The 19,528-nt window shown below is 41.2% G+C and overlaps 2 protein-coding genes across 9 annotated transcripts; one reads left to right on the forward strand and one right to left on the reverse strand.

Moving 5' to 3' along the window:
- The first annotated feature begins 5,295 nt into the window (after window positions 1-5,295).
- Window positions 5,296-11,771, forward strand: adssl (adenylosuccinate synthase, like). Its single transcript, XM_023811577.2, has 13 exons — window positions 5,296-5,598; window positions 5,949-6,051; window positions 6,262-6,330; window positions 6,428-6,478; window positions 6,640-6,706; window positions 7,424-7,531; window positions 8,399-8,480; window positions 8,920-9,046; window positions 9,193-9,347; window positions 9,440-9,564; window positions 10,157-10,254; window positions 10,488-10,637; window positions 10,877-11,771. Exons 1-13 carry the CDS (start codon window positions 5,368-5,370, stop codon window positions 10,927-10,929), a joined length of 1,419 nt encoding a protein of 472 aa, XP_023667345.1. The 5' UTR covers window positions 5,296-5,367; the 3' UTR covers window positions 10,930-11,771.
- A 2,204-nt stretch (window positions 11,772-13,975) lies between these two features.
- Window positions 13,976-19,104, reverse strand: nudt22 (nudix (nucleoside diphosphate linked moiety X)-type motif 22). 8 transcript variants are annotated; one of them, XM_023811568.2, is made up of 7 exons: window positions 19,022-19,104; window positions 16,767-16,925; window positions 15,817-16,573; window positions 15,531-15,638; window positions 15,338-15,435; window positions 15,152-15,245; window positions 13,976-14,315 (listed from the first exon to the last, which is right to left on the reverse strand). In XM_023811568.2, exons 2-7 carry the CDS (start codon window positions 16,850-16,852, stop codon window positions 14,211-14,213), a joined length of 1,248 nt encoding a protein of 415 aa, XP_023667336.1. In that variant the 5' UTR covers window positions 16,853-16,925; window positions 19,022-19,104; the 3' UTR covers window positions 13,976-14,210. The 8 variants fall into 8 exon arrangements, with proteins under 8 accessions (XP_023667336.1, XP_023667338.1, XP_072573561.1 ...); XM_023811570.2 differs by having other exon boundaries at window positions 18,999-19,024; XM_072717460.1 differs by lacking the exon at window positions 19,022-19,104 and adding an exon at window positions 18,511-18,992 and having other exon boundaries at window positions 15,817-15,883.
- Window positions 19,105-19,528: the final 424 nt, after the last annotated feature.

Genomic DNA, 19,528 nt, shown 5'->3' on the forward strand with positions numbered 1-19,528 from the left:
GTTTTCTTCAAGGTATGTTCTGTCTTGTGCAAAAGATTTCCTGATTGTTTTGTGTTTGTGTTCAGGGGCCCAACAGTGTTAAGATTATTCTGCTGAACTCATGACCTTCTACAGTGCCTGACAAAAGTCTTGTCGCTTAACCAAGTTGTAGGAACAACAAATAATGACTTGACCTGTAGTTAATCAGTTGGAATCAGAAATGGCTTATAAGAAAAGGCAAAGCCCTCTAGATTATGCTTATTATACCAAAATAAAGTTTTGCATCATTCATTGAGTTTTGTCATGTAATTAGGACAGAAAGGTCAACTTTTGCCTGGACAAAAGTCTTGTCATATGCAAAAATAATGTAGAAATTATACATATATTTCATTTAGAATACACAAACATGCTACAATAACATCAGAACATAAAGTCATGGTGCCTTGGAAAAAAAAATTAATAATGTGTATGACTCCCATGAGCTTGGAGGACCACATCCATACGTCTTGGCAATGACTGAAATAACTTGTTGATGAAGTCATCAGGAATGGCAAAGAAAGCAGTTTTGCAGGACTCCCAGGGTTCATCTAGATTCTTTGGTTTCATCTTCCAAGCCTCCTCCTTCATCTTACCCCAGACATGCTCAATAATGTTCATGTCTGGTGACTGGGCTGGCCAATCCTGGAGCACCTTGATCCTCTTCAGTTTCAGGAACTTCAATGTGGAGGCTGAAGTATGAGAAGGAGCGCCATCCTTCTGCAGAATTTGCCCTCTCATGGTTTGGAATGTAATGGGCAGCAAGAATATCTTGATACTTCAGGCTGTTGATGTTGCCATCCACTCTGCAGATCTCTCAAACACCCCCATGGATGTAACCCCAAACCATGATTTTTCCTCCACCAAACTTGACTGTTTTCTGGGTGAATTTTGAGTTCATGCGGGTTCCAACAGGTCTCCTGCAGTATTTGCGGCATTTGGTATGTAGTTCAATGGATGATTCGTCAGAAAAATCAACCTTCTGCCACTTTGCCTCTGTCCATCCTTGCTGCAAGCTGTGGGCCTTGGCAAATTCAACATGCTTTTTTGTTGTGTTCTTGTTAATGCTGGTTTCTGAGCACTAATTTGGCCATGGAGACCACTGCGTGCGAGAATTCGAGAAACTGTTCTTGTAGACACAGCGGTTTCTGTTGACCAGTTCTGATGTAGCTCTGCTGCAGTTGAAAAAGGGTTGGCCCTGGACTTTCGAAGCAACAAACGGTCCTCTCGAAGAGTTGTCTTACGGGGTCTGCCTGACCTGGGCTTGTCATGAACATCACCAGTTTCTTCATATCTTTTTTTAATCCTCTCCACTTGACGTTTGGATACATTAACGATGTCTGCCACCTCAGCAGCAGACTTGGTCTGTGGTTGAATCTTTGGCATGTTGTCAGAAGTCAGGTTGCACTTCAAGTGAAGGTCTGGTGTGCTGGGGTTCTTTTTATACACACCTGGGATTATGTTCATTACAATATTTGTCACAGGTGAACCTCTAATTTGTGATTGGTTGAATAATTAAAAGACATGACAAGTCTTTTGTCCTTGCAAAAACAGGTGTTATGGACTCTAACAAGCTGTGAACATCAGGACACTTTTTGACTGTTTCATTTTGTACCCAGTTATTAATGTGAAAGCCCTTGGCATTAAATTGATCCATTCAATGTAACAATTGATTGATTAGAAATAAAGTTATATGCCTTTTTAAGTTACTATGTCCTTATGTGACAAGACTTTTGTCAATGACTGTATACAAAGGCATAAATCCCTAACCCTACTCAGCACCCCAAAAAAGTAGAGCAGAATAAAAATAATTTAAAAAATCATTCTTTTAATTAGTTCATCACAGTGTCTTTGTAAGACAGAGTGGATGTATGAAAATCACTTGTCCAATTTTGTAATACCCACTTCTGTTAAATCCATTTCCAGCAGCTGCTTGTCCTATTCAGGGTCACAGGGGGTCAATTGCCTATGGGAATAAGGCAAGGAGCAACCCATCACAGGGCATTCTGATACACCATTCACTCAGATATGTATGTACAGTTTGGTAACTGCAATTAACCCATGTTTTTAGACTGGGGGGAAACCAGAGTACCTGGAGGAAACCCCATAAAAACATAAGGAGAACATGTAAACTCCAGTGGAGACTTGAACCCTTGTCCCAGAGGTGTGAGTGCACCACCATGCCGCCCCACTTCTACTCCACCCCCAAAAGATGCGTTACATTTCACCATCTTTCCTGATGCAAAGTTACATTATCATGAATTAGGTATTTCAGAAATGTCATTTTCTAATGTCACAAAGAGATGTCTGTTTTCCAATTTATACTTCATGTCAATGGACATAATTTTTCATGGACATTATCTTTTTAAGGGTAGGTTAAGGCATCACTTATGGTTGCACTGTTAATCTACACTCACCTAAAGGATTATTAGGAACACCTGTTCCATTTTCTCATTAATGCAATTATCTAATCAACCAATCACATGGCAGTTGCTTCAATGCATTTAGGGGTGTGGTCCTGGTCAAGACAATCTCCTGAACTCCAAACTGAATGTCAGAATGGGAAAGAAAGGTGATTTAAGCATTTTTGAGCGTGGCATGGTTGTTGGTGCCAGACGGGCTGGTCTGAGTATTTTACAATCTGCTCAGTTACTGGGATTTTCACGCACAACCATTTCTAGGGTTTACAAAGAATGGTGTGCAAAGGGAAAAACATCCAGTATGCGGCAGTCCTGTGGGCGAAAATGCCTTGTTGATGCTAGAGGTCAGAGGAGAATGGGCTGACTGATTCAAGCTGATAGAAGAGCAACTTTGACTGAAATAACCACTCGTTACAACCGAGGTATGCAGCAAAGCATTTGTGAAGCCACAACACGCACAACCTTGAGGCTGATGGGCTACAACAGCAGAAGACCCCACCGAGTACCACTCATCTCCACTACAAATAGGAAAAAGAGGCTACAATTTGCACGAGCTCACCAAAATTGGACAGTTGAAGACTGGAAAAATGTTGCCTGGTCTGATGAGTCTCGCTTTCTGTTGAGACATTCAAATGGTAGAGTCAGAATTTGGCATAAACAGAATGAGAACATGGATCCATCGTGCCTTGTTACCACTGTGCAGGCTTGTGGTAGTGGTGGTATAATGGTGTGGGGGATGTTTTCTTGGCACACTTTAGGCCCCTTAGTGCCAATTGGGCATCGTTTAAATGCCACGGCCTACCTGAGCATTGTTTCTGACCATGTCCATCCCTTTATGACCACCATGTACCCATCCTCTGATGGCTACTTCCAGCAGGATAATGCACCATGTCACAAAGCTCGAATCATTTCAAATTGGTTTCTTGAACATGACAATGAGTTCACTGTACTAAAATGGCCCCCACAGTCACCAGATCTCAACCCAATAGAGCATCTTTGGGATGTGGTGGAACGGGAGCTTCGTGCCCTGGATGTGCATCCCACAAATCTCCATCAACTGCAAGATGCTATCCTATCAATATGGGCCAACATTTCTAAAGAATGCTTTCAGCACCTTGTTGAATCAGTGCCACGTAGAATTAAGGCAGTTCTGAAGGCGAAAGGGGGTCAAACACCGTATTAGTATGGTGTTCCTATTAATCCTTTAGGTGAGTGTATATCAGTGTTTCCTAATCCAGTCCACATTTTTGCTCCCTCCCAGACAGTACACATTTTAGCCGGGAAGAAGCAAAAAAGCAAGGATCGACTTCGGAATCACTTATTTATATATTCCTGTACTCCCCTTTGAAATGATTATGTAGTGTGTTTTTCTCTGCCCATATAGAGTGCACCTGCAGAATGTTTCCAGCACTGTCCTGTGATGAGACCAATAGCACCATTACCTCATACATCCATGTTTTTTTTTTTTTGAGGGGGGGGGGGGGGGTCATCTTGCCTCCACTCCATGTACATGGAGTTTTTGCAAATTTCTTCAAGGTTTTGCCATGTGCTGTGTAGGTCTCCACCAAAGATATAAAGTCAGGGTGACTGGTACCAAGTAAATTTATTCAAGAATTAAAAAAAAAAAATCTTCCAGAAATGTGTGTGTGTGGTCATGTAGGCCTATATATTTTATTTTGGAGACATTTGGTCCCCACTATGTGATAAAAACCTGTTGTTTTGATGATGTGGGAACCATTTTTTTTGGTCCTCACAATGGGAAACTTCATTTTATAAAAAATCTGTGACTGCAAAAAAAAAAAAAAAAGAAGCTAAACGTCTTGTATTTTATTTGGTTATTTATGGTCAAGATTCAGGTTGGGTAGGGGATAAGATTGTCGGGATTAGGGTTTTGCCCACAGAAACTAATGGACGGTCCCCACAAAGATGTGAATACAAACGTGTGTGTACAAGGAAAAATACCACAAATCCCACATCTCTCGGCAACCTTGAAATTGACTACAGGCCCCTTACACCCGCGAATGCATGGTTGCCAACTCTGGTCAGCTGGCTGGAGTGAGATTCTTTGCTCACACGCTTTCATGTATGTAAGAGTTTAATTACCTTGTAAACAGTCTGTAGGGTTTGCAAACTACCCCAACGGTTTTGATGTAGCTAATTTTAGGTTTATAATGGAGCAATTTAGATTTACCGTAAGATTTCTTGCATGAGAGTCTGAAAGCGTGAGTGTCGCCCCAGATGCGTGAGGGCTGGCAATGACCCGGAAATCTGTCTTTCCGTGATTCAGCGCGGGTAGAATGTGCCGGCAAATTTTACCGCCAGGACTCCATCTCGACCCCTCCCGATCGACAAATTACCACCTTCCTGAATTCAAGACGCCAAATGTGAGATGTTTGAAATAAATTATGAGAATAAATAGTTTTTTCAACATCGTTCCCGCCATTTTCTGCGCAAGTCTCGTTAGCGGTAAAAGCGTCAAGCTGCATCTAAGCGTAGATATATACACGAGACCTAGAAGCGCAGCCACGATGTAGGAAAAAAGAAACAGAGGAACTGCCTCATAACTTCATGACCGCACATAATTTTCCCGCCCATTTGTATTTATGTGGAAAATCTATACATTTTATGAGTTAATGGAACTTCTTATTTTTTTATGTAAAATGCAAAACTACTTTCACTGACTTCCAAGAACAATCGCGAAAATCCGAAAAAAGCTCCGCATATAACTTCATTTGACCTCTAATTCAGTCTTTGATTTGTTATTACGGTACGAGCATCTGCTCTAGTTAAAATATAATTTCTCTGCTATTTTGTAAACCTCCAATGGGCGCCTCCGAAGAGAAGGAAGTTGTTTCCTTTTCCGCTTTTCGCATGCGAGTTGCATGTTCCGGATTCTTAGACGCGAACACAAACACATAGAAGCGGGCGCAGCATGGCAGCGGATAGCACGGTTTCTAATGGCAGTAAAACGGCGTCCCTGAACGGCGAGCCGGTCGTCAAGCGGGCCCGTGAATGTTCGGATGACTGCGATGTGGCCCGGGTTTTAAAATCGGAGCCGCTTAATAAAGTGACTGTGGTTCTGGGCGCTCAGTGGGGTGATGAAGGAAAGGGGAAAGTCGTGGACCTCCTTGCGATGGACGCGGATATAGTGTGCAGGTGTCAGGTAATCTGACCGTCATCGCTCTTCTAAATAGATATAACTCGATGTATCCATAAACAAGTTTTTTATGTGTGCATTGCTGCTGTTTAATAATTGGTAAACTGCCATTGAATATTCAGTTCTAATTGTAATCGGAGACCGAAGCCATAAAAGGAAGTATTATCGGCACTGATGCTGTAGTGATTGCAAGGACGGTAGCACGTCCGTGCCCCGGTACTGTTTTGCGAAAGGGTTAGGATTTGGGGAACTAAAACAAACGTACCCCTTTTTTCCTGTAGAAAAGGCAGCTGTTCCTCGCACAGCTGGTGATTTTACAGCAGCTTGACACCGTATTTGTCCTTGCATGTGTTTAGGGAGGTAACAACGCAGGACACACTGTCGTGGTGGACGCCGTGGAGTACGACTTTCATCTCCTGCCCAGCGGAGTGTTGAACAAGAACGCCGTCTCCTTTATTGGTATATTGCACAGATTTATAACCTTTGTAGATCTATAGACTTAAGCGTGTCATTAAAGGTTTGTGATCGCAGTGATAATAGTCCATTGATGTGTGCGCTTTTAATAGACTTCCATGCTGAGAGGTACCTTCCCTTTGCGTGGTCAGGTTAGTCATTTATAAAAACCTGTGACTTCCAGGCTTTTAATATTTAACCTTCTCATTCCCCAAGGAAATGGAGTTGTAATTCATCTGCCTGGCCTGTTTGAGGAGGCAGAGAAAAATCTGAAGAAGGGAAAAGGTGTGTTATGGAAAATATGTTGACAATGGTAAGCTGCAGGTGTGTTGCAGTATTTTTTAATGAAGCTTATGAGTAATTGTTTTTAAATTTATGCCAGGTCTGCAGGGGTGGGAGGAGAGGCTGAAGATTTCGGATCGTGCCCACATTGGTAAACCATCCCAGTGTTGCTTTATGCATTTCTGTGTAATAGGCCACTTGTCAATGTATTTGTTTGTTTAGTTCGATTCTTGGCAGTGACTCTGTTCATGCTCTTGTGTCTGTTTTGAGTCAACACTTTAATATTTTCTGTCTTTGCAAATTTTCTTCAAGTGTTCAACTTCCACCAGGCGGTTGATGGGGTTCAGGAGCAACAGAGACAGCAACAAGTTGGAAAAAAGTGAGTTAATCTTCTGGACTTTTTTTCCTCTAAATGTCTGGATAGTTTGAATGGTGTAGGTTTGGTCTGAGTGTTTATCATTGGCACATGCTTATCTCATTCTTATGTGCTGTTTGGAGGTTGTGTATCAGTTTAACATTACAGCTCACTTGCTCAAGTACTTCAAATAGACTGTACTGTTTCATGTTGAGCAGGCTGCTAGTTAGATGGGGAATGCAGTAGAAATAGTTTTATATTATGAACAATGGAAGCTGTGTCAGTTCAAGGTTACACCAACAGGAGTGGGAGGGCAGGAGGAAAATGTGTGATCAGTGGATGCTGAAATCTCGATTGAAAACCTGTGGCTTCTGTTTGAAATGGCCTGATGGCAAGCTAGGAGTGGGAGAGTTATGGCCTGGTCCTCAAATTGAACAATTAATTCTGGAATGGGTGGATTCCTTCAGTAAAGATTGCACATCTTGCTGATGTTTGTCATTGCTTTCCTATGTCAGTTTGTGATGAAGGTTCTGGCACATGCTTGCATACCTCTAGGGTTGCAAAGAGGTGGTAAATTTCCAGAAACTTTCCATTCCATGGGAAGTTAAGCTGGGAAATTTGGAAATATTTTAAGTTGGAAACTTTCCATAGGAATTACCAGAGGTATATGGGAATTGGTATAAAATTCCTAGAATTTTGCAACCCTACTCATCTGCACCTTACTCATCATTTTCTTTTCAGTTTGGGCACCACCAAGAAAGGCATCGGTCCGGCCTACTCTTCCAAAGCCTCCCGCAATGGCCTGCGAGTTTGCGACCTGGTGTCTGATTTCTCTACCTTCGAGGACAAGTCAGTCTTCTGTTTTGTATCATGTGTGGTGCTGCTGTCTCTTTTTGATCTCCTTGCATATCATTCACAAATAAAAATTGCTGGAAGTAAAAGTCAAGAAAAACACACTAATACCAGTTTGTTCCATTTTTGAATAATCAATAAGGGATTTTTTGCAAATGAGATATATGTATCTGCCTTTGGGGACAAGCTCTAACACTTATGGCTTAACTACATTTCCTGATAATTACGGGGAAAATGTACCTTACTCAAGTTAATTTTATGGTAATCTATTATTCAATGCAATATCAAAAAGTGTAATTGATTCTTTACATGATCTTAATAAAAGCAGACGTTCTGTATTCATTGTGCAAACACTACAAATATAAGCAGGTATTTCAAACTGGGGATATGAAATGCCATTTGAAAATGTATTCAGATGAATGTACTATTTCTACTTCTAGAAATATGTGAGTCATTGATTCTCACATTTCTGTAGCAGCTTATGATTTGCATATTCTTCCCTAAAGTGCTAAAACAGGAAAATCTCAAACTTTTATTTTGACAAGTATTATTCTGTTGAACACTTTCCTTCTGTTGGGCTGTAGTGAAGGTACTCAAAGTATTATTCCATGGAGGAGTAGCAGGGCAGCAGTAGCAGCTTTGCGTTGTGACTAAATATTGACCTTGAAATGAAGTCAGTGCAAAAGAACAACATTCTAGCTTGTTTAATCACCAAAGTTTTATGAAGAGAACTATGCAATTAACTGGCTAGTTATGAAAAGTATCTTAGTTAGCTGCCTTTTCAATGTGCAGGTGAATTATACTTTTGAAGATATGTTTCTGTCACAAGGCAGCCTGAGTGAACATGGATCTTGCTTCTTGCAGGTTCCGTGTGTTGGCTGGCCATTTTCAGGCCATGTACCCCATCCTAAACATTGACGTTGAAGCTGAGCTGCAGCAGCTGAGGGTGAGTATAGGGTATCACTATATTTATTTACTTTGAGCTTCTTAGTTGCTACAGTATGTCAGTGTGTTTTTCTTGGGTGTATGTCGGGGAGATTTTGCAATCAGTTATTGGAATGATTAATTTATCTTTAAACTTTCCTCGTGCAACTGGGACATTCCATCTGTGTGTGTTTTCTGTTCTCCGTTTTGCAAGGGTTCAGCACCACTGCTTTAAAGTTCAATTTCACTGCTGACCATTACAATTTTACTAATAGTTGCTCTAGATTTGTTGTTTGCAAGTCCTGATATTTTTGGTTCAGGTGTAATTTGTGCATGAAATAAAAAAATATATATATGTATGTATTTCAGGTGATTCTTAATTATTATCTATGTTCAATAATGTATTTCTTCAGTCACTCACAAGGTTCGAATTTCATGGGATTTTTCCTTTGCAATTATAGGGTTTTGCTGAGAGACTGCGCCCCCTGGTGACAGATGGTGTGTACTTTATGCATAAAGCCCTCACTGGTCCCAGCAAGAAGATCTTGGTAGAGGGAGCCAACGCAGCCTTGCTGGACATCGACTTTGGTATGACAGAAATGGAAATAGGCCAAAATGGCAGCAATGATCTGCTGGCACCAGATGTGGCTTTCTGGCATTTCTGAATGTTTTCTTTACTAGCAGCTGTGTTACGGATAAGAATTGATAAAGTTGGGTGGGGGTCTGATTTGCAGGGACGTACCCCTTTGTAACATCATCAAACTGCACAGTGGGCGGTGTTTGTACTGGTCTGGGAATACCTCCGTCACACATTGGGCGAGTCTATGGAGTGGTCAAGGCCTACACGACTAGAGTAGGAGTAGGAGCCTTTCCCACAGAGCAGGACAACGTAAGTGGGCGTGTGGTGTGTATGCTAGTGTGTGTTCTACTTTATGGACGTTCTGTGTCGGTAAGAACGCATTGCATGCGCGTGGTTTGCAGGACGTTGGGGCCTTGCTGCAGTCTCGAGGCAGGGAGGTCGGCGTGACCACAGGTCGTCGCAGACGCTGTGGCTGGCTTGATCTGGTGCTGGTGCGCTATGCCCACATGGTCAATGGCTTCACTGCGTAAGGACCCAACCGCCACGCATACAAGTGTGTATGTATGCTTGCTCAAGGTGTCCTTTGCCTATATTTTTCAGGTTTTAATTCCAGGTATATTCAAGATTCATGATTCTTTGTCACATACACAGTTATACAAGTATAACACTTAGTGAAATGTACTCCGATTCGGTCCTGAGACTGTGCATTAACAAGTTTAACAAATTCAGTTAAATATGAAAGGGCGAAGACTAAGGAAATATATAGAAAAAATATATCTAAATAAACATTAGTTATAGACAGTATATGTACAATGTGCAATATAATAGATTATATATAAATTATACACATACACACACACACACACTCTGCAATACAAATACATTATGCTAGTTGTTGATGTAAATAGACCTAAGACATAGATGTCATAACAGCAGGTGACGATGAGTTCCTTGAGAGTTCAGAGTGTGTTGTTATGAACAGCAAAAATGCTGTGGCGGCATGTCCTGGTATATAGATAAGCAAATGTTTTGACTAGATTTAAATATATGAATGCCTCTAACGTCAATTGCACAACTTTATGGGAAGTGGTGAACTGACTTTTTTCCCTCCTTTTTAGGCTTGCTCTTACCAAACTTGATATCCTGGATACGCTACCTGAGATCAAAGTTGGTGTAGGCTACACAGTTGATGGACAGCCACTTCCCAGCTTTCCAGGTGATTGTGGTCACCCAGTCTCATCCTTGTCCAGAATTTCACTGGTTCCTTAAGCTTTCCTGGAATTAACACCAGCTATTCGTTGTTTCTCCTGTGCTACCACCTAGACGATCGGATTAAACTGATCAACTAATATTTGAGCTGATGAAGTTCAGTTGGGTGTGCTGAAGGTTTAAGAGAATCTGGAAACAGGTTGCTGTAATCTCAGATGTTTCGTCTGGCCTCCTTTGCAGCTAACATGGATGTGTTGACCAAGGTCTCAGTGCAGTACGAGACATTTCCCGGCTGGAATTGCAGCACTGAAGGGACCCGGAGTTTTGAGGAACTTCCCCTTGAGGCACAGAAATATATCCAATTCATTGAGAACTTCCTTCAGGTTCCTGGTAAGCCCAGACATGCTTCTGTATTCCGTAACCTTAGTAGAAGGAGCTTAATACAAGTTTAATTCCCTGCATCAGTCTTATAAAATATCTCGAACCCCTCAAATGCCTCTGCCCAATTTAATGTACGGTATACCACTGAATATAATATGTTGTTTTGGCATACCAAACATAAGTTGTTCTTTTGAAGGTATTTGCTTACACAACAGTTTGACTTAACATTGTTTCTCTGTCTCTTATAGTGAAGTGGGTTGGCGTAGGCAAGTCACGAGAGAGCATGATTAAACTTTTTTAGCCAAAGGAGTGATGTAGGTCCCAGCACTCAAGCTCCTTTAGCAGACACTCCAAATGCAATAATTCCAGACCAGCATCTGTCTTCTATATTGCTACTGAATCATTTATATTGGGACCACATTGTCATCATTGTCATCGTCATCTAACAGAGCAATGAAGTAATGGATAACTTATTTAGTATTAAGTGGGATGCTAGGGACTGTCTGTTTTAATAATAAAGTTCATTAGTGAAGTTTTTTTTTAAACCAAAATTGGGGGAACAGTACCTTGATTTTTCTATTTGTAAGCATTTCATCAATTATTTTCTGATTGTTATCCGGCTCTCCAGCCTGAAACCCAGCTTTTATCTGTAACAGTTGGTTTATTCCAACTGAAATTGTTTGTCAGTGAAAACTATCATTGAGCTATTTGCCAAACTGAGGCTTTTCTGGGAAGCGCTTTGGAATCAGTGAACATTTCAAGTTACCTCGAATTGTGTTTATACCTCTTACAGTAATCATAGTTTGATACAAGTGATTGATTCTTGCAGTCTCATCGCAGAGGATTATTTTGAACTTGAGGTTCACTGATATGTGCTTATTAACATGACCAGTTTGATGCAGACATTTCAGGGCATGTAAAGCAAAGGAATTTTGTATTGATTTTTAAGGTCTTTAAAGAGCATGTTTTGCGAGTGGAGAGCTCACCCTGATTGATGCCAGTGCACACAGACAAAATCCTGCATGCTGTTCCATCTAAAGAAAGGTTCTGAATTGTGACTAGACTCCATCAGGTGTGGGGCATGAAATGAAACACACTCACTACGCACTCTTACTAGCTGCTAATAAATGTATTAAAATCTGATTGAGGTGTATGTTATTGCATAATGTACAGATGAATCCATGCCAAGGGTTGATGTGAAGTCTTAGGATGACACCCAACTTAAGGTGTTCATCTACTGTTAAATTATACAAAGTCCATGGACAAGTATAATATCCTCCTGAGACCCAAGGAAAAAAGTGTCCAATTTCAGGTTATTTGTCTTTGGAGGAAATGACATCTTACAATATAGATTTTTTCAAGTGTATTTTTATTTTTAATTTCACAGCATGTCCTCTTTAGTGTACAACAGGAATACATTTCCTTACATCAGTGAAAAGATAGATGCAAAAACAAAACGTCCATACAATGGACATAAATGAATGGGTGGGGTCTCAGGAGGATATGGTACATTTTGGTTACTTTTTCAACTTTGTATTTATTGCATGTCACTGGTGATTTTCTACAGAACATATGCAGTCGACCTTTCCACATTGTAGGGCAGGGGTGGGGAACCTGTTCCATGGAGGGCCAGTGTGGGTGCAGGTTTTTGGGATGGCCTCTCAATCAGCCAATAACAGAGGCTCCCCAGGACTGGAGTTGAGAACCACTGCTTTATTATTGGCTGATTGAAAGGCCATCCCAAAAACCTGCACCCACACTGGCCCTCCATGAATCAGGTTCCCCACCCCTGTTGTGGGGTTAGGGACACAGGCCCCCCTGCCATCTGGAAAAACGGCGTAAAATATTTTGCCGAAAAGATATAAGCGATGCAAGATATCACATGGGAGGCTGCCATGAGCATGACTGGTGTCCAACAGACCTGCACTGGACATATTGTTAATCAGGGTTGGGGCCATTCCGGAATGCATTCATCAATTCCAGTCCAAATCAGGAAATGGAACTGGAGTTGTGATTGGAAAAAAAACTATGGAGAACAGAATTGGAATTGAATTCGAATTTCAGGGAGATTTAAATTCCAACTCCAGTTCCATTTCCTGATTCGGACTGGAATTGATGAATGCATTCCGGAATGGCCCCAACCCTGTTGTTAATGCATTTATGACTTGCTGAGCTTTTTGTGTGTTGTCCATGGCTCTCGCAAAACTCCTAAAAAATTCCCATTTAACTTTGTATGCCAACCACAAGATGGGGAAAGTCGCGATGAAGAAGGGTCAATTGTAAAGTGTAAATGATTTGTTCCATTATGATTGGTCAATATCTTGTATTGGGTGTATCGAGGACCTCCTACCTACCTTTGAACTGTCGTCCCCATCCATTGTTCATCTCTGCAGTGCTTCACATTAAGGATTTTGTTTCAACACTTCACATCAGTAGCTCTCCAACTATAGCCTGCCCTTGTATCAACTGTGCAAGGTTAAGCTGACAAACAAGGTGGATAAGAGTAACTTTTCTACCAGTCTGGAATTGTGGCCTGGCACAGCCTAGCAACTTTTTGCTCAGTCACTGACAGTCCCAATGTTGCAAATTCTCCATTTTACCCACAATGCTTATCTAACTGACCACCTTCACCAATTGGCTGTAGCAGCTGCACATTGTACAATTATGCATATTTTACATAATTTATTCCATGTAGCTTGGTTTATTCAGTTTAAAATTTTTCCGCTTACATATCCGGGGAACATTCAAGGTATGCTCTTCACCCAACAACACGGGTTAGTTTTAATATATTAATCTTCAAATTATGTTGAAATCAAGTTCCTTAACTGCTTCCACCTGATGGCTCAACATGACCGACCTAAAACAACATTAGTACCTCCCTGTCTTACAACAAAATATACAGACCCCTAATACAGTTGGACACTTCAGAACTCATGGTAGTTACTCATGAGAGTATTAGGCTGCACGAGTATACTGGTGTTACTGGTTTCAGTTAAAACACATTTACTGGTACATGTAATAATTCACAGCAGCTGCTATTTCACTCATCGAGCTGTTCCATGGCAACCGGATAATCTGAATGAAACGATTGCAGTGTTTGATTGTTGAAAAGCACTCCAGCTCCCACTCTGATCTTCATCTGTCACTCCAGTGGAAGCTTCCTTATCAATGGCACAATCATACTTTCATCAACTGTAAAGCCTTGCTGTTTGATTTCTAATATTAATGGTTCTTTTTTTGTCCAGGTTGGAGAATTTACCATGAGATACCATTTTAAAATTTATGTTATGGTAATTATTCTTTTGAGGTACAAATTTAGCATTGGCTCAAAGATCACGCTGCATGAAGAAAATGTACAAAAATATATTTAAATCCATGTGTTGTTTGCTTTAAACAATATATACACTCATTATTAATGAAAAGAATATGTACAGCACACATTTATAACTTATGATGTAATGAGATCATATATCCATTTCTCTTTACTGCATTTGTCCTGAGTTTCTGTGCTTGATTTTGCACTTATTTAAACCTATTAACTGTTTTTCACATCTTGGCTCTGCTGCCACCCTCTACTGCCAGTCAGTCCTGGTCAGGAAGAACAAGGCGATACAGCACCACTGCTCCTTTTGCAGATGGACACAGATCAGACCACAGGGGGGCGCCCTCGTTCAACTGCAGCACCTCCTACAGAGCCAGCACACAAACATGTCAGGCGAACAGAGATCAGCCCCCATTAATCAGTGCAAGCAAAATCAATCATGTCATGTCCCTTATGCATTGGTCAATGAGAAAAGGAGGTCTAATAGATATGCACTGTGATCATTCCTGGACTACTGTATTTATACTTTAAGGCAGCCTAGAGCATTTGGTCAGGTTTTTCTCTGGCTCTTTAAGGACCTGGATGTGAAATCCCTTTTGCTGGAAGCCTATGTGAAGGGGCAGCAGGAGCTCCTGTATGTCGTCCTCTTTCTTGCCAAAGTCTTGGAATCCAGCCTCAAAAAACTACATATTTTCATGCATAGCAAAAGCCAATAGTTTTTCCATAAATATGATAAATTCTCTGATGAAATGCTGACACAGAAGTATTAGCCAACATATAACTACTACAGTCGTTACAGAGGTTCAGCGGGCTAAGTCTCTGTGCCCAGGATCGGAAGGTCACTGGTTCTAGCCCTAGCCTCAGCAGACAGGCCCGTGTCCATGGGCCCTTGAGCAAGGCCCTTAACCCCCCCAGTCCAGGGCACTGCACGTTGGTTGACCCTGTGCTGTGACCCCCAAGCTATGGAGAGCAAGATGGGGTAGGCAAAGAGAATAATTCCTATGTACCTGTACTTATACTGGTGCAATGGCCAATAAAGGATTATTATTATTAAAAATCTGACATGCTTTGATAGGCTACCAACCACAAAGGCCTTATCGATAGACAGGGTAAGCCTAAATAACTATTTCCTTTACCTGAATCAAGTAAAAGGACTTTACATAAGAAAAGGCTGCCCTTTGTTCCAAAGTCTCCTCCTCACCTGTCTACTGAGAAAGACGATATCCGTGGACTCGCTGGCTTCTGGGCCACCTTGCAAGTAGAAATCCTTCACTTCCTGGGCAGTGAGGGAGCAGCTAAAAAGGAGAATGATTTAGTGTCACTGTAATACTTAAGACAAACAGCTCTGCTTCACACGCCACATGGAGGTCTAGAGATATCGCAGTACCTAATGTAGAACTCGGCGCTGGGTCGGCCGGCACTGGTGTGATTAAGGGCGATGCCCATGAGGATAGGCGCGCTGAGGCAGCTGAGGGGAATGTTCACCTGAAAACAAAGAGCGGAACTTGGCTCTGCTGGCCTCCTACGGACATTATTGTCATGTACAAGGAAGTAGCACTATACCAGAGGGGTGCCCTCACCTCATCCCGGATCTCGGCCTGAACAGAGGAGAAGAGCTCTCTGACTACAGCCTCCTGTGGCAACTGTTCCACCCGGATGCTATCCTCGTTGACCCCCATGCACACAGCCTGCAGATGGACAACCCAATGTCATGCACAGGAGATTAGCTATTGATAAACACTCAGGTATCTGGAATTCTGGTCATTATGTATTGGTAAAATATGTCCTTATTAGTAAATATCCTAAATGCAGTATCACGCATATACAGTAGTCATAGTACCTGTTGACCCTACACTATGAACTCGCCTTAGGTTCTGGATGTCCTCCTGGAATGTCCAGAAGTCCCGATGCTTCTGCCACTTTTTGGCTCCTTCTGAGAAACACCACCAGATTGTCAGAGGTCCGCAGAACCGCGCCAACCCCCAAGGGCTGGGCCAGTAAAGAACTTGGGTCCCCAAATTGGTTTGTTCCCCGTCTCACAAGGTCCCCAACATTCTTGGACCAGTTGGTCCCCAGGAAGTCCTTGTAGCAGGTGAGGCCAAGGTGCAGGGTGAGAACGGGGCGTTTGTGGCTCCCCACATCTCTTAGCGTGCCGGGACAATGTGATGATTCCCTCTGGGCTTCACCGACATTTGTCGAATGCATTACCGCGCCATGTGTCCATGTGTACGCATGCAAGCTCACGCTGTTCAGCACATCTACTGTCTTCTTGTCTCTACATTTGCATGCTCCTGCCCCATTTGTATTTTCAGTGGTTCTTTGTGTCTGGTCTGGCCCAGTCTTGCCTCTTTGTTGTGCTGCCCCTCCCCCTTCGGCACCACTGACCCACTTTTGTGGCCCGTTGCATCCAGCTTGACCCGGTGGCAGACAGAGCGTGCTGTGGACATCTGATTCAGGTTTGTTCTGGAGCTTGGGTGTAAAAGTGGCTGAATGCAGCCTGAATTTAGCCCCGTTGAACAGCCAGGGCTCACGGGTGACTCGCTCTCTCCATACCTCCTCAATCTGCCGCTCGAGCCCTGGCAGGCAATGGCGGTTGTACCTGTGAGCCATTGGGAAAGAAAGTCTAGCAGACCTTCCATTAGTGATACACATGAGGGGCATTTATTTCTTCATTATGTAGGACAAAGTTGTAACATATCACACTATTGTGCTGCAATCCACCCAGTGACATCATGGCATGAAAAACAATCATCCTGTTCAAAGGGTAAATGGTTAGCTCTTCAATACAGGAAGCTGAGGAAGCAGAGGGTGCAAACCTGGTGGAGAGCTCCACTCGTACTTGTCCTTCTCTCAAGCCTTTCCAAGGTGTGCAGTGTAGAAGCACTGATACCTCAGGATCCATCACGCTGATATTCACGCTGCGTCTCCCTCCACTGCAGGCAGTTTGCCCGCTGATGATGTCCGTTCTTTTTCCTCTATAACAGAAACGCTGAGAATGGCTAAAATGTCGATTAGATACATATCAGGATCTAAATTTTGCACATCAACATAAATGAACAAGCTAAGAATAGCCAAACCGAGAAGTGCAGTAAATGGACAAATGTAACAGGTATCTGGCCAACATATGCCATTAGGGAGGATTTATCATATAGGGTTAATTTTGCTGACTCTTTACTTTCTTATTTATTTAATCCACTGGCCTTGTTTGTATACAGGAAATGTAGGAACATCACAACAAAATTACCCAAATGCATTCCAATGCTGCCATCTGTAAACTGTCAGCACCTAGGAGTTGTGTACCTGACCTCGTCCTGATTGAAGCAACAACATCATGTGGACCAGTGCGATACATTATATCATAACATGCAAACGAACAAAAGCTTATGAGTCTCTATGCATCGTACACATATTAAACCAGCAGGGTGGAATGAGGAGAACAAGCAGTACCTGGGAATGGAATACAGGCCTCTTCCAGTAGACTAAACTCTCTGGGACACCCCTAGAATCAGGCCTTTGGAAGAGTATCCTGAGTGGATTTTTTTAATACAAACCTTTAGTAACACTTTACTTGAGGGGGCACAGATGATGTAATATTATGCTATTACTTAGGTATTAATTAACCACAAATTAAGTCTTAATTACATACTGATCTTATGTTCAATCATCATTAATGAATCATGACATCTTTTATGTCAAGCAATTACTGTATTTATTACTATATCTAATTCTGTATGACTTAGTGAATTACTGAAGGAGCTACTAAATGAATAACAAGTGAAATACTGATCTTATGTTTGTTCATCATTAATGAATCATGACCCATCCTTTTTCTCAACTAGTTACTATATTTCTACATGATTTATACTTCTGTAGTAACTAAGTTACTACTATGTATTTGTGCCCTGTCAAGTAAAGTGATACCAAGCCTTTTTCATTCACTTTTGTTTTCTGCAAACTAATGTTTAGAATTTACTTAAAATATATTGTTTTATATACTACAATATGTATTCATAAGTAAACAGTTTGTGCTGTTTAGGTATATTCTCTTTATGTATTATTTGGAGTTTTGTTACAAAAACCAAAGAAACCAATTGGCAAAATAATTTTGCAACGATCAGATTCCAAGTTCAAGCCTCAGAAGAAACACTGTTACTGTTCTGTTTTACCAATGTTTGCATACCTATTCATAAACAAGAATGGCGTCTAGATATGCCCTTGTTAGGCTAAAAGGGGCTCATCATTGATAAGTACCGTTAAGATGTTCTTCGTAGAGTATTGTATTTGCATTGATAAATCCCTGAGGTGTTTCTTTGCGAAGTAAAAACCGACCTTCACGATGCAAAGTACATCACATATTTATAAATACTCAAGGACATCATACATAATTTCAGAACTGCTCTATAGCTATTTTCAAGGGCAGACATTACCAGCCTATTCTTTTAAATTGCTCTCTACACTTTACGAAAAATTGAGCTTTATATTTATAGACCTCCGTAGATTTGGACAATAATATACAATAACTTGTGAGGAAAAAGATTTATCCTTTAAAAAAAATAGTACCGTGTTGTTGTATGCATTTTGTCAGACCGATCTAGTATTTCCTCAACTTCCAAGTAGTATAATTTCAACCAGTTTTCACTGATAAAATATTAAACAGTTTTGCTGAAATATGCCGTGCTGTTGTTTTCAGAAAATGCCATTTCGAAGTATCCCTTCTGCTTTTGGTTCGACCTCTCAGAAATTTGGATTGTTTGGTTTCAAAACTGTACTTTTTAAATGAATAAAGCTTTCATCTAATGATGCAGGATAGATTCAAATATATTTAGCTTCTATCTCGTCAATTGTAAAACGAACATTTTCCTCAACGGATTGATAAATGTGTGATACTCCTCGATAACGCAGTTATGATTATTATCATCCTAGCTACGCACAGAATATAAACTGGACAGTTGTCTAGTTTTGATCTCCTTTGATGGGGAAAAATGACCTCTGCAAAAGACAACTAAAAAATAACCAATATAAAAAGAACCAACAAACCGGAATCGTACCGACACACGGCGCAATGACATACCTCAGAGGTATCCTCGCTGACGTTACTCATGCGACGCGGAAGTAGCGATATTTACATTTGATTGGCTCCACCTTTACCTTCCGCTTTTCTTCATCGTTTCCCATTGGCTACATCCTCAGGACTAGATACGAAAAACAATGCCGAAGTTGTATGCGACGCATGTGATAACAACTAGAATGTGATGTCACTTACAATGTCAATCCACCTGCTGAAATATTATATTATATTATATTATATTATATTATATTATATTATATTATATTATATTATATTATATTATATTATATTATAAGCGTTTAAATTATTTGTGTTTATGTTCAGAATCAGAATCAGAATCAGCTTTATTCGCCAAGTGTGCTTGGGCACACAAGGAATTTGTTTCCGCCAGCTTGAGACTCTCTAGTACACAGACAATAAATGACACTATACAAGAAATACAAATGTGAAACATTATAAATATACACACGTGGGTAACACTGTGCAAGTTTAAGGTGCGAGGTAGAGTGC

The sequence above is a fragment of the Paramormyrops kingsleyae genome, chromosome 10 (genome assembly GCF_048594095.1).
Source record: "Paramormyrops kingsleyae isolate MSU_618 chromosome 10, PKINGS_0.4, whole genome shotgun sequence".
Classification (NCBI taxonomy): domain Eukaryota; kingdom Metazoa; phylum Chordata; class Actinopteri; order Osteoglossiformes; family Mormyridae; genus Paramormyrops; species Paramormyrops kingsleyae.

Bases quoted from the DNA above. Each gene is read 5' to 3' on its own strand.
- adssl (XM_023811577.2), top strand. From the start codon at position 5,368: ATGGCAGCGGATAGCACGGTTTCTAATGGCAGTAAAACGGCGTCCCTG. The intron at 9,348-9,439 runs GTAAGTGGGCGT...CGTGGTTTGCAG, and splicing joins TTCCCACAGAGCAGGACAAC to GACGTTGGGGCCTTGCTGCA. The intron at 10,638-10,876 runs GTAAGCCCAGAC...TGTCTCTTATAG, and splicing joins GAACTTCCTTCAGGTTCCTG to TGAAGTGGGTTGGCGTAGGC.
- nudt22 (XM_023811565.2), bottom strand. The intron at 15,639-15,816 runs GCGAGTTCATAG...GTCCATCTGCAG, and splicing joins GAGGACATCCAGAACCTAAG to GCTGTGTGCATGGGGGTCAA. The intron at 15,246-15,337 runs GTACTGCGATAT...TCTCCTTTTTAG, and splicing joins AGCGCCGAGTTCTACATTAG to CTGCTCCCTCACTGCCCAGG.